The sequence below is a fragment of the Lepidochelys kempii genome, chromosome 4 (assembly GCF_965140265.1).
Source record: "Lepidochelys kempii isolate rLepKem1 chromosome 4, rLepKem1.hap2, whole genome shotgun sequence".
NCBI classification, from domain to species: domain Eukaryota; kingdom Metazoa; phylum Chordata; order Testudines; family Cheloniidae; genus Lepidochelys; species Lepidochelys kempii.
In genome coordinates, this window is record NC_133259.1 from 128234270 (window position 1) to 128248274 (window position 14005).

The following is a 14005-nucleotide window of genomic DNA, read 5'->3' on the forward strand; positions in this document are numbered from 1 at the left end:
GCCCCGTCCTGTACCTCAAACCCCTCATCCCCAACCCCACCCCACAGCTCTCACCCCCCAGACTCCAACCACCTGCCCCAGCCCTGAGCCCCTCCCACACCCCAAACCCCTCATCCCCAGCTCCGTTGGGTGCACAACTAGTTGAAATATCATTCTCAAAAAGTTATTGATGGTTCGCTTTCCAACTGGGAGGGCACATCAAGTGGGGTGCTGCGCTATTCAGTTTTTCATTAATAACGTGGATAATGAAGTAAGAGTAAGCTTATAAAATCTGTAGATAACACCAAACTAGGAGGGGTTGCAAGCACTTTGGAGGACAAGATTAGAATTCAGCGTGATCTTGACAAATTGGTGAACTGATCTGAATTCAACAAGATGATATTCAATGAAGCAACATGAGAAGTACTTCACTTACGAAGTTAAAAATCTACACGTCTATGATATATGATCCCATATAAAATAAGTGCATTGGCATGGCTGCATTAAGAATTATTGTGCACTATTCTGGTCTCCATGGCTTTGTAAGAAGTACAGAGAAGCTGTAATATGCTGTAAGTGATCAGCCAAAATAAAGGGATTTGAGAATAGGGTTTAAAGGACTAAAGGGATAAGTGTTATTTTAAAAAGAGTTACCTTGAAAATGACAAGCGTAAACACTGAGTATAAAAATATACAAAAGGTTATTAAGGTAAAGAGGTGGGGAAAGAACACTGAAAAATAGCAATAAAACAAGGAGCGACTTGCTTAAATTGGAAAAGAACACATTTCAATATGTATACTCAGAAATACTTGTAATAGTTAGGATGAGCAGTGTAGCAATGTTTCCATAGTGTGGCATCTTTCACAAACTCATTAGATGTATTCAAGTCCAAGGAAAAGTCATTCCCATTTGATATAGGAAGGGTAGACTAAATGTCCAGCTCCTTTCTTACTTCATCACCTATGACACAACTGGAGACTGAGGTTAGAGAGATTTCCTCAAAAATGTTAGAAAGCACAGGGTAAGAATCCAAATGACAGAAGTCTGGCAGGTCTCTAGTGGGAAAGCTAAAACCCCATTGTCATAAAAATAAAGGGAAGGGTAACCACCTTTCTGTATACAGTGCTATAAAATCCCTCCTGGCCAGAGGCAAAACCCTTTCACCTGTAAAGGGTTAAAAAGCTAAGATAACCTCGCTGGCACCTGACCAAAATGACCAATGAAGAGACAAGATACTTTCAAATCAGGAGGGTGGGGAAACAAAGGGTGTCTGTCTGTCTGTCCGTCCGTGTGATGCTTTTGCCGGGAACAGATCAGGAATGCAGTCTCAGAACTTCTGTTAGTTAGTAAGTAATCTAGCTAGAAATGCATTAGATCTCCTTTTGTTTAATGGCTGGTAAAATAAGCTGGGCTGGATGGAATGTATATTCCTGTTTTTGTGTCTTTTTGTAACTTAAGGTTTTGCCTAAAGGGATTCTCTAGGTTTTGAATCTGATTACCCTGTAAGGTATTTACCATCCTGATTTTACAGAGGTGATTCTTTTACCTTTTCTTTCATTAAAATTCTTCTTTTAAGAACCTGACTGATTATTCATTGTTCTTAAGATCCAAGTGTTTGGGTCTGTGTTCACCTGTACAAATTGGTGAGGATTTTTATTAAGCCTTCCCCAGGAGAGGGGGTGTAGGGCTTCGGGCAATATTTTGGGGGAAGTCTCCAAGTGGGCTCTCTCCCTGTTCTTTATTTAACACGCTTGGTGGTGGCAGCATATGGTTCAAAGACAAGGCAAAGTTTGTACCTTGGGGAAGTTTTTAACCTAAGCTGTTAAAAATAAGCTTAGGGAGTCTTTCATGCAGGTCCCCACATCCGTACCCTAGAGGTCAGAGTGGGGAAGGAACCTTCACACTCAAATTCCCAATTCAATAGAGGTAAAAGCATGTCAAATCCTGAAGCAATAAGAATTAAAAGATGTGTGTTTGTTCCCACTCACTACTGTTACACTGTCTTAAGAATAGCTCTAAGACCACAAACTGTACTCATACATACTTCTCATTACCACTACGTGGCCCGACAGCACGAACTGTTTTCTGGGTTCGATGCAGGAGAAGAATATCTTCTTGTTCTGTTTCATCATCATCCCAGCGGCGACAGCCTATAGCTGAACATATGTACTTCACCTAAGGGAGAAGAAAAGAAATTCACGTAAGCTTGGAACATCAAATGTCAACACGAATGCAAACTAGGTAGCTCAATGACGACATTCAAGTCAACAAATCTTTGGAGAATTTTTCAGCTCCTTATGAGCAAAATGATTTAGAGACATAGGCCAACATTTAAAAAAACTACTAGTCATTTTGGAGTTCTTAGTTTTTGGGTGGCCAATCTGATTCAGCCTGAGACACCTTAAAAAGGCCTTGTTTTCAGATGATGGGTACTCAGAGACCTGCGATTTTCAGAAAGTGCTAATAAGTCTCTGGACTGGGGACCTAAGAATCACTAGTTGCTTTTTGAAGTCTTGGTCTTAAATTCTTAGCAAATTCTTATGTGACTTATACAGAAGTCACAACTCCACCATAATCAATACTTCCCCATTTCTCTCATCATACCCTGACATAAATAGAAAGATTCAGAAAACCCCTTCCATAAGACTCCCAGAGCCCAGTTCTGATGTCACACTACTTTCACATTAATGTAGCTCCAATGACTTCAAACCAGCTACTCCTGATTTATACCAGTGTAACGGATCAAGCGTTGAGACAACAATTTTCTGTCTACAGAATAGAAAACACTCCTTCAGTACTGCCTAGTCAGCCTGGAGAGTGATTCAGAGTATCACAATCTACCTGCTGCAGTAGTGCACCGACTTTAGTATTCCTAATCCTAGGGGAGCTAGACTGGAATTATTTTCCTAATTCAGGTCTTCCAAGTGGGCAATTTTATTTAGGACGGTGGGTGGAAATCTCCCCTCTAGGAAACCTTAATCCCTTCTTCAGTACCATCCTGCAAAATGCTATAAGTCACTCTAACTCTGTGGCCAAGGAAGGCTTGGCACTGTTTCCTGTTCAGAGCAACTCTGCTGCTCTGAATTCTAGCCAGAGGTCAAAGTAGAAACCCAAAAAGCTCCTTCCTCTCCAAGGAGGCGGCAAACATCATCTGAAGCATATACAGTCCAACTGTCAACCACAGATTCAAAGGGAACCCATGCACTCCTCTACTGCTGCAGTCCCGGGTCTTCAACATCACTATCTTTAGCGACTGCTGTATACCATTCCCTGAAGGTGTACTACATTCAGCCTGCTGCATTAAAGCACCTGGTTGATTTGAAGAGAGCTGGCCAAAAAAGGGAAAAAAGCCAAAACCTAGTTTATTGAAAAATGTTCACAAAATGTAGAAGGTTCAGTTCAAAACAGAACCACTTTATTTTTTTCAATTCTCCATCCAGCTTTTTCACCTCACAAAAAGACACTCTCAAGATTGCTTTTAGCTAAAATTTGGTTTTTCCTAAGCAAACTTTAGGTAATCATTTGACCAATATTCGATCAAAATTTTGAAGACATAGAAAGACACACTTTTTTTCCATAAAAAAATATTTCAACAATGCGGACAATTTTCTGTGCATTTTTTTTAAAAGTTGCTTTTTGATAAATAAAATAAAATATCTTCTGTAGCAGTCAGTGAGTAGTTCTATTGGTTATCTTATATGACTTTAGAAAGTGTAAATAATAGTTCTTATAACAAGTACTAAAATAAACTTGCCAGAAATAAGCACGTCTGGCCCGATATTGATGGGTCTTTCTCTCTCACACCCCCTACACACCCTTGCTTTTCAGCTTGCTCTAAATTGTTTAGATTTCCTATTCAGTAATCGAAAAAAACAGACTGAAATTCATGTACCATCTAATTCTTTCTTGAAAATTTGGGAGGCTGAATGACAGAGTATCCATCAAGGATAAGTTTATTCCAAACCCAGCCACCAGCTGGACTTGTTGACCAAAGAAGTTGCAAAGCTAATCAAATCTTGTGTGCGCCACGCAGTTTTACACTAGAATTAGATCTCAAATTCTAAACCCTCCTGACCCCGCCCCCCCATTCCATTTTTAGAAACTGTTCTCAAAAATACATACACAAACACACTGACTTCCCCACTGTCAAATGTTTACCTTCCCCGAGTATGAGCTCAGCCCATATGTGGTCAGGGACTTTCCCCCAACCAAAACCACGTCATCTCCAAATTTGTAGGATGACTCTAGCAGCGATTCAACTGTGAAAGGAACAGCTTCCATGCTCTCTCGATCACGATCCCACTGGAAAAGATCTCCATCCAAGGAAGGAATGATCATCTTATTCCCAAATACCTAAAAGCAATAAATAAAATTGAGTACAGAACACACACACACACAATGCCAGAGAGCCAGAAACGTTTTTCTCAGAGTCAAGTATGGTGTTAGATGACAGCATATCTTAAATTTTTTTCAAACTATCAAAAAGGCAATCAAGCTGTCAGAAATAAAGTTAACTGAGCGTTTGCTCGTACATTTAGACCAAAACCAAAAACTATTAAACTTGCCCTGTTCAATTTCTAAAAGGAAAAAAAAATGGTTAGTGCTTTGTGCCAGGTTTTAAGGGATTGCTAAATGTATAATAATAACGTTCAGTCAGTTGACGGGACAGCATTCATCTAGTTTGTGTAAAATATGATGCTAAGGGAAAGCAATGATGATATTTCTATAGGAGGGTGATCAGCCATTACTACATGCATTTTGTGATGCTTTCAAAAGAGAGTTATGTTATATTATAGATATCACATTGCCTTTGTCCTCTGCTCTTTTAAGAGCCCATTGGCTGATACCTCTGAACCCCACCTTTCCTTGCAGTATGGTTAGGAGACTGAATCCCATGAAAGGGAAAATTGTGAAGCAATATGGGAACCCTCTCTAATTTACACCATTGTGCCTTCATATTTATTGAGCTCCAGAAAGTACATTACCCTATACACCAGTCACAGCAATGTTTAGGCCCAGCTGGGTTAAATTCAGAGTTTGGGGTTTATTTCTGAATTTCTTGCTTCCTACACCTGCAGGTCTAACCCCTCCCCCTGGAAACACACAACCATCACACACAATACATACTTCTACAAATAATAAACATTGTTCAACTAAATTTAAAGTATTTCATTTTCAACATACAGCAGATCAAATAATCCTCAAAGGAGTAGAGAATTCAGTTTCCAGTACATTTAGATTTTCATGGAGATCATAGGTCAGAAGTATGAGTCACTGTCAAAGAGTACTTGGGGACTTATTAACAATCTTAACATCCTGATAGATCTCAACTAATTCTATGGAGCCGCAATGGCTCTGCTGTGCCAAGAATAGCTGGAATCTAATTTGCAAATTTTAACTCTTCAGTATGTGGACTAACATGACAAATCTTAATGCTATTTCAGAACCGATGTCTCTTTTGTCAATGCCCAACAACATAATCTCATTGAATTCACATACTATGAAGTGCAAGTGCAAGGAAAACATCTGGCATACCAGATTAGTGATCTTCCAACAGAGCCAAGGAAGTCCATACTTTACATTCCATATTTCCAAGCAGATAAAACATTTTACAGAATAAATCTAACAAAATACTTTTCATGGCTTCTTATATATTGTAAAGCTGCAAAAAACCAAGCCCAATATATTTAAATATCACTCCTTTGCAGATCACCCTTAAGGGATTTGTCCAAGGCTATAATGCAATTTAGTTAAAGAGCCAAGGACAGAGCCTGAAGTCCTACCTCCCTAGCCTTGCCACTAAACAAAACAGCCTCTAAGGCAACTTCTACATTAGAAAGTTTTTGCAGAAACTTCCACTTGGGTTACCACCAGTTCAGCTGCAGACAAGACTCTGGTGGTTTCTAGCATTTGCTATATATCAATTAATTTTAGCTTGCAGGTTTACGAGGCATAAACAAAGCCTCAGTAAAATTAAAAAGAGTAAAAATGAAATAGCATGATGCCAGCCAGCATTTTATACGGTTTCACTGTGCTTTAATTATTTTTCTTCATTTATATCTGGGTCCACAGTTCAAATTCTAGCATGACCAGAACTTAACGAAATTTAACCAAAGTGAAATTCACAGTAGGTTTTCCCATTCATGAGCAGCACAGCAATTAAGTGATCACACTGATAAAAAGAAAAGGAGTACTTGTGGCACCTTAGAGACTAACCAATTTATTTGAGCATAAGCTTTCGTGAGCAAGTCCTAAACAAAAAATACCCCATTTGAGAGTTTAGGTCTTTAGAACTGAGCAAACCAGAGAAGCTTTACTTTGTGTCTCAACTGCCATGCATCTAGAGACCCTCCAGTTAGGAAAACAATATTTAAAAAAAAAAAAAAAAAAAAAAAAGCAGAACTTTGCCCAAACCTAGACATTGTAGTTTGTGAGATCTTTCCTCGGCATAGTTATTTACTAAACAACATTTAATTGGCAGAGGTAATTAAAATAAAGTCCTGCTACTATATGAGGTACACTACAAAGCAGAGTAAGATATGTTCCCAAATTCAAGAGTTTAGAATATAAAACAGAAAAGACAAAAATGGAATATCCAGTCAGGTATGGAGGAGCGAGATGCATGAAAAATATTGCATTTTGATTTACTGCTGGTAAGTAATTAAAAAACCCAATATGGTAACTAAAGCAAGAAAACAAGTACTTATACAATATAAATCTATAGCAACATGTGGTTAAGTAAAGTAATCAGAGAATTAACAGTTGAAAGTTGCTATTTAAAATCATTAAAGAAGATTGCTCTCATGAAATACAGACAAAGATTTTGCAAGATATCTTTCTCAAAATAAGACTAACAGAAGATCACCTGTTTTCAGGAATCAAAGTTGCATCTTGAACAGAATTTGAGCAAATTTTAAAAGTTAGATTTTTTCATAGTATAAAAGAGTTAAGAATTACATACAACACATCTGTTTCATAGCATAAGTTTGTTCATTGATATTTACAACGCAGTAATTTTTTGGTGAAGGATTCTGAACTATTATTTGATGGCATAAAGCCTTCCAAATGTACAGTTTATAAGAATGGAGTAAATCACGTGGCCCATCACTACCTGAGAATTTATGACATTCTACTTTCACCCATCCAACTAACTACAGCACTGAAGAGTTCTCTTGGGTTGGTGTTACTCTCTCTTTTGCACACGCAGACTTGAATATTAAGGCATTTAAACCACTTTCTCCCAGAATGTTCAAGTCTCAGGACATTGATAAAGAGCAGGTGAGAGACTGTTAGGTCTGGTCAGCAGGTGCCTGAAAAAAAATCAGTTGGCCAGACTGTGGCGCCATTATGCTGGTGAGGTCTTACTCATGCACTTACAGTCAATGGGACTACTCCCGTGAGTAAGTGCTCAACAGTACGTTTGTCCTTATGTATATTTACATCAGTATGAAACAGTTCATGGAATAAGAAATATGAAGACTGAATGACAGATACTATGTTGTTATGTTGCAAGCTCTCCTTTTTAATCAGTTATTCAACAGAACTAATGCTGAAATAGCTTCTGTACTATCATTGCAACTAACTTGAGAGATCAGAACAAATTTACAATATTACACCATCTGTTTAACAGAAGTAAATCTGAATATAGGACACTTTTGTCTTTTGTTTTTTCAGTGTATTTATACCCAGCAGTTCTGAAGCAGGTTTGAAAGAAAGCTTTCGAATTTCTCTCAGTTTATAATACCTTCAGTTTAGGAATATATACATAAATGAGAGAGAGAGAGAAGAAAGAAAATTTAAGCCATTTCACTTGCTAGGTCTCCACAAAAACAAAGAATTAGTACCAGAACTCATAAGAGTCATCTGAATTGTTACCCAGTATAACTGAGGAAACAGAAAGGGACTATTCCTTGAGAGCAACAAAAATCAGCATTGGCATGCAACTCAGGTAAAGAAATGACATCACCCTCTATCTCAAAAGCATTACCTCATCTCCTAATCCAAGGAGTGAGTCACACAGGCAGTCAGCTGCAAATCTCTTGGCACAGCAAATGTAGGTTACCATGATGCACTTACGCATTCCTCTGATCTGTCAATGTAAATAGCTATTTGTTCAGCTTCACTGGTTAGCAATATGGCACATAATTGTTAAGTGGCATGAGTTTCAGAAGTAACACTTTAAATACACACTCTTCTGACTACAGAGTTCAAATGAGAGTTTTTAAGTTGAAATTCATACATTGGCTGGCAGTATCATACCAAGCAGCCAATTGGAATCAGACTCTGAACAATCACCAAGCAGGCTGGTGAGGTAATGCAATTTCTAAAAGCCTTAACAAAAGCAAAAAGGCATAACAACAAGAAATGGCACATGCTACCAGGGAATTCATTGTCTAGACTGTTGACTGGAAAGGAGGGCATCACATGTGAGATTCCAGTACAGGTTGGGACAGGAAAGGAGTAAAGCTACTATTTCATTTTAGAAAGGGGATCAAATGAATAGACTTAAAAGGAATCTAAAGTGCTAAAGCTTCCATAAATTATTTAATAGAAAAAATAATGCCACATTTCATTCTATGACCAAAGTCCTGTTGTAGAAAGCAAGTATTAGAACATGTTCATGTGCAAACACAGAGCTGTGTGAAATCTGGTGCCAGAAAAATGTCAAATTTTCCTGTTTCAGAGTTGCTGAGCTTCCATAGGATACCAAAAATATGGAAGACATTTAAAGTAAAATGTCTTAATTAGGGTAATTTTGACTATTGCCCACCAATTTTATTTATTTATTTATTTTAATTTCAGCATACTTTGTTGTGATCACGAACAATTCCGAGGAGTTCCAGCTCCTGATTGGTTGAACTTAACCCCTTATGGTCAATAATGTTAAAAATGCTGTATGATTCTCTATGGTTGTTAGAGACAAGGTGGATGAGGTAATATCTTTCATTGGACCAACTTCTGCTAGTGAAAGAGACAAGGACCAGGTCTACACTACAGACTTATATTGGCATAACTACGTCGCGCAGGGATGTGAAAAATCCACACCCCTGAGTGATGTAGTTATACTGACCTAACCCCAGTGTACACAGCACTATGTGGGCAGGAGAGCTTACTTCTCAACATAGCTACTGCCTCTCACAGAGGTGGATGAACTACTCTCTCGGTTTTGTTCAATATCTTCATAAATGATCTGGAGGATGGTGTGGATTGCACTCTCAGCAAATTTGAGGATGATACTAAACTGGGAGGAGTGGTAGATACGTTGGAGGGCAGGGATAGGATACAGAGGGACCTAGACAAATTGGAGGATTGGGCCAAAAGAAATCTGATGAGGTTCAATACGGATAAGTGCAGGGTCCTGCACTTAGGACGGAAGAACCCAATGCACCGCTACAGACTAGGGACCGAATGGCTAGGCAGCAGTTCTGCAGAAAAGGACCTAGGGGTGACAGTGGACGAGAAGCTGGATATGAGTCAGCAGTGTGCCCTTGTTGCCAAGAAGGCCAATGGCATTTTGGGATGTATAAGTAGGGGCATAGCGAGCAGATCGAGGGACGTGATCGTCCCCCTCTATTCGGCATTGGTGAGGCCTCATCTGGAGCACTGTGTCCAGTTTTGGGCCCCACACTACAAGAAGGATGTGGATAAATTGGAGAGAGTCCAGCGAAGGGCAACAAAAATGATTAGGGGTCTGGAACACATGACTTATGAGGAGAGGCTGAGGGAACTGGGATTGTTTAGTCTGCAGAAGAGAAGAATGAGGGGAGATTTGATAGCTGCTTTCAACTACCTGAGAGGTGGTTCCAGAGAGGATGGCTCTAGACTGTTCTCAGTGGTAGCTGATGACAGAACAAGGAGTAATGGTCTCAAGTTGCAGTGGGGGAGGTTTAGGTTGGATATTAGGAAAATCTTTTTCACTAGGAGGGTGGTGAAACACTGGAATGCGTTACCTAGGGAGGTGGTAGAATCTCCTTCCTTAGAAGTTTTTAAGGTCAGGCTTGACAAAGCCCTGGCTGGGATGATTTAATTGGGTATGGGTCCTGCTTTTGAGCAGGGGGTTGGACTAGATGACCTCCTGAGGTCCCTTCCAACCCTGATATTCTATGATTTTATGATTCTCCTGTCAGTGTAGGAGCATCTTCACTTAAGACAATGGTCCCCAAACTTTTCACATCATTTACCTCTCTCTGCGCCCCACCCCTCCTGGAGCCGGGGCTAGGAGCCAGGGGGGTGGACAGAGGTCTAGGGGCCGAGGCTGGGGCCGCAGCTGGGAGCAGATCTGGGGCTGGGAGAGGAGCTGCAGCCAGGGACTGAGGCTGGGAGCGGGGCCAGAAGCGGAGCCAAGGCCGGAGGCAGAGAATGGAGCTGTGGCTGGGAGCCAGGGCAGGGGAAGCTTCGGCTGGGTGGCACTCCCTCCCTACCCCCCGCGGGGGCTGGCCTGGGCTCTGCCACACCCCCTGAATGTTCCTCCCTGTCCCCTAGGAGAGTGTGTCCCACAGTTTGGGGACCTCGACAAGTGCTGTGGCTGTGCTAATGCAGCATTTTAAGGGTAGATTTCGAGCTTACACAGAGCTCTTCTTCAGGTCTGGGAAAGGTAAGCAGAGTGTCACAGCTATATACAAGATGGAACACAAGGAGTTCACACATGCTGTAAGAGGCCATTCAAAGTGAAGTGGGCAGTTAACACCTCTGCAGTCATAGGACAAAGGGGGGTTAGTGGGTTATCGCTCTCCTTACAGTAAAAAGGAAAGGAGTACTTGTGGCACCTTAGAGACTCTCTCAGATGCCACAAGTACTCCTTTTCTTTTTGGGAATACAGACTAACACGGCTGCTACTCTGAAACCAGATTGTTATAATGAGGCATATATCCAGCATCTTTATTGAGCCCATGATTTTTAGTGCCAAGCAAAGCTATGAATTTAAGATCCTAGGCTCATGTTGTGCAGGTTTCTTTTGAAGACAAGGACTGAGAGGTCAGATATGGAGTGATCACTTTGTGAAAAATATTCACCCATAGGTGACAGGGCATTTTTGGCTTATCATTTCTCAGAGATTTCATTCAGGCACAAACAATGGAAGATACCAAATTTTCTCTATGGCTGAGTCTACAGTAGGATTTCTAGCAAAAAGTTTCCCACATTTACTAACAATGGATCAGCTTCACTAGTGACAGAACTAGTGTCGATAAAAACTCCATTGGCTACAGGAGCCTTAATACCATGTCTCAACTAGTTCAGATCAGTTCCAAATAACATTGTTTGAGCCACGAACAGCAATCACCATTTTCTACAGTAGCATTAACACTGTCCACAAGGGACTTTTGTTGAAAAAAGCCCATAAGGAAGATAGCGTAGCTACACCTTCCACAGAGTTTTTATCATCAGAACACTCATTCTGTGGGGTCTGCCTTTTTACTGACCCTCACATAGTGTACTGACACACCTCTCAGTGAAACCAGAACCGTAAAACGCCGCATTACCCCTCTGCCTCAGCAAGAAGCAGCTTTGCTGCTGCTAAACTGCTCTCTGACACTTGAGGCTGTCTGCCTTTCCAACAAACCCTTTGAGACTACCAGTCAAAACCTTGCCTTGCAGGTAACTATCAGCAAACCACAGTTTCTGACCTCCCCAGAGATGTCTCTCTGCAGCGTCCAATCCCACTCACTGGACACACACAGAAGTTTGCTCCCTCCAGAGAGATCGCGTACACACCAAACAGTTAGGACAGCGAACAAGTCACTCTGTACTTCAATAGGACAGCACAGATTATTCTTAATGTTACTATAAACTAAGCATATTAGTAAAGAACAGATTTAAACAAGAGTGATATTAAACAAAACAAAAAGACAGGTATGGTTACAAACAAAAACAATACATACTTTCTAGTGACTAAAATTTAACATTAGCAAGCTACAATCTTTTCCTAAGCAGCTTTCTCACATCAGGGTACCAGCATCCCTAGACCTCTGGGCCAGAGTATCCACCATTCACAGGCTCAGAGGTTGCTGTTCCCTATGGCCCCTAAGTGACAGATAACCAGAATGTGTTTTTTACTCCCCCTTATATTTTCATAACTTTGTTATCTTTGTCTCAAGAGCCAGGAAGACTTCCTTGGGGTGCAGATTCTCGCCCTCACAGTGCTTACTAAACTGTGTCCTCAGTTGTTTGTTAGCTGGATTGCTTTGTTTACCTTATATGTAAATGTACTTTCATTGTCCTCTGCCTGCAATCAAGCCAGACAAACAGGTCACATTCCTTTGCCTCGGGCAGACTTGATTTGTGCACTGCCTTCAAAATAAATTTCCAACACACCTACATAATTCTTTATACACAACACGTACATACATCATGCAATGACCAATGCATCACCAGTTTACATAGGATACCTTACAAGATACTTTTTGGATACCTATTATGATAACAGTGTATTGGGAGTAGTAAGTGTGATATGGCCTGATATGAGTTACAGTATAGTGGGCATTGAGGGCTCTTCCGGTACCACTACTATATACCTTCTAGCATTGTAAGGCCTACTTCATAATGGGCCCGACACTGCAAAGTGTTGAGCAAGTCCTGGATGTGCTCAGCACTTTGCAGGACTAAGTCCAATCAGAAGTTCAGGTCTATCCTGACATTCATTTGCTGCACGCTATTTTGCCAAGTGCATTCTCTGTGAACGTATCTGTACTAGGGACAAATTTCCCACTGAGTGGAGCTGATTACACCACCATTGTTTCATATTTTCCTGCCTGTAACACATTAAGAAATTTGCATCAAATATCCTTCTGCCTCCTATAAAATGTACAAGGCCAATCAGGAACTAGGGATCCAAGTATTCTCAGTACACTTTGCCAGTACATTCTCAGTACACTTTATCATCAAACCATTAGGTCACCTTGCACCTGATAGATTCTATTTCTTTTTAAAAGAGGACAACTGGCTGACAACAGACAAGACAAAGGTTATGCTAATGAGGCAGAACAAATATTTTAAAGATGTTTTCAGGCAGACTTTGTACATACAACATGCATAGCTGAATGACAGGCAGATATGGAATTTAGGTGTCACTATGCCAGTGGTTCTCAAACTTTTGTACTGGTGACCCCTTTCACATACCAAGCCTATGAGTACGACCCCCTTTGTACATGGAAAAACACTTTTTAATATATTTAACACCATTATAAATGCTGGAGAAAAAGCAGGGTTTGGAGTGGAGGCTGACAGCTCACGACCCCCCATGTAATAACCTCGCAACCCCCTCAGGGGTCCCAACCCCCAGTTTGAGAATCCCTGCACTATGCACTGCTCTTGACACTGAAGGTACAATGTCTTAGATTGTTATATGCCCCATATTATCTAGGAAGTCTCCCCTTTCCTGTCAGAAGCAGGTTTTGTGATACAAGTTCCTTAGCATCATAGGAGTCTTCATTATACAAACTTTCCATCAGAAATGCCTACATAACCCCCAAGGTAAGTTGTAATCAATTCCCAGTATTTCTCTAGAAATTGACTCAAAAGCAGCAATGCAAAATGGATATGCTTCTTAATACAGCACAGGTAGATGTACAAGAATCTGCGGAAGCCACCAATAAGATGACTTGCACTTTAAGATCTTAATGCTGGTATAAAGTACCAACATAAGTACTGGATCATCTTTCAGCCCATCTGGTTATTCCTCAATTTCAAGTTGGTTCAGGGCAGGTGCAGGGACTTAAGTTGTAGTACCTAAACGTGTAGTTTTCCTTCCCCAACTGTCAAAACACCCTGTAGTTATTTTCAAAAATGTTTATTTCCTCTCTGTTTGGAGCCATTAATGTCTATTTCCATGCACCCTCTAGTATCGCAGGGAGCAGTGCCCCAGATTTTTTTATTTTAAACTGCTATTTTATGTACAGTGTCCTTGGGTGATGTATGTTTTAGAAAGAAAAATAAGATAAAGGACCCAGTTCTGACGACCCAGATCTTTACTTTGCAAACAGCCCTGCAAAATAATAATAATCAAATCAAGCAACAATATAACCAGAA

General features: G+C 40.4%; 1 protein-coding gene across 4 annotated transcripts in view; it reads right to left on the bottom strand.

Moving 5' to 3' along the window:
- EIF2AK3 (eukaryotic translation initiation factor 2 alpha kinase 3) overlaps positions 1-14005 on the bottom strand; it is a 73219-nt gene that overhangs the window by 33613 nt on the left and 25601 nt on the right. For all 4 annotated transcript variants that reach the window (XM_073342906.1, XM_073342905.1, XM_073342907.1 and 1 more), the window contains 2 exons: positions 4139-4333; positions 2025-2155 (listed from right to left, as the gene is read on the bottom strand). In XM_073342906.1, coding sequence (XP_073199007.1) covers positions 2025-2155; positions 4139-4333 — 326 coding nt within the window. The remainder of the gene's footprint in view (positions 1-2024; positions 2156-4138; positions 4334-14005) is intronic.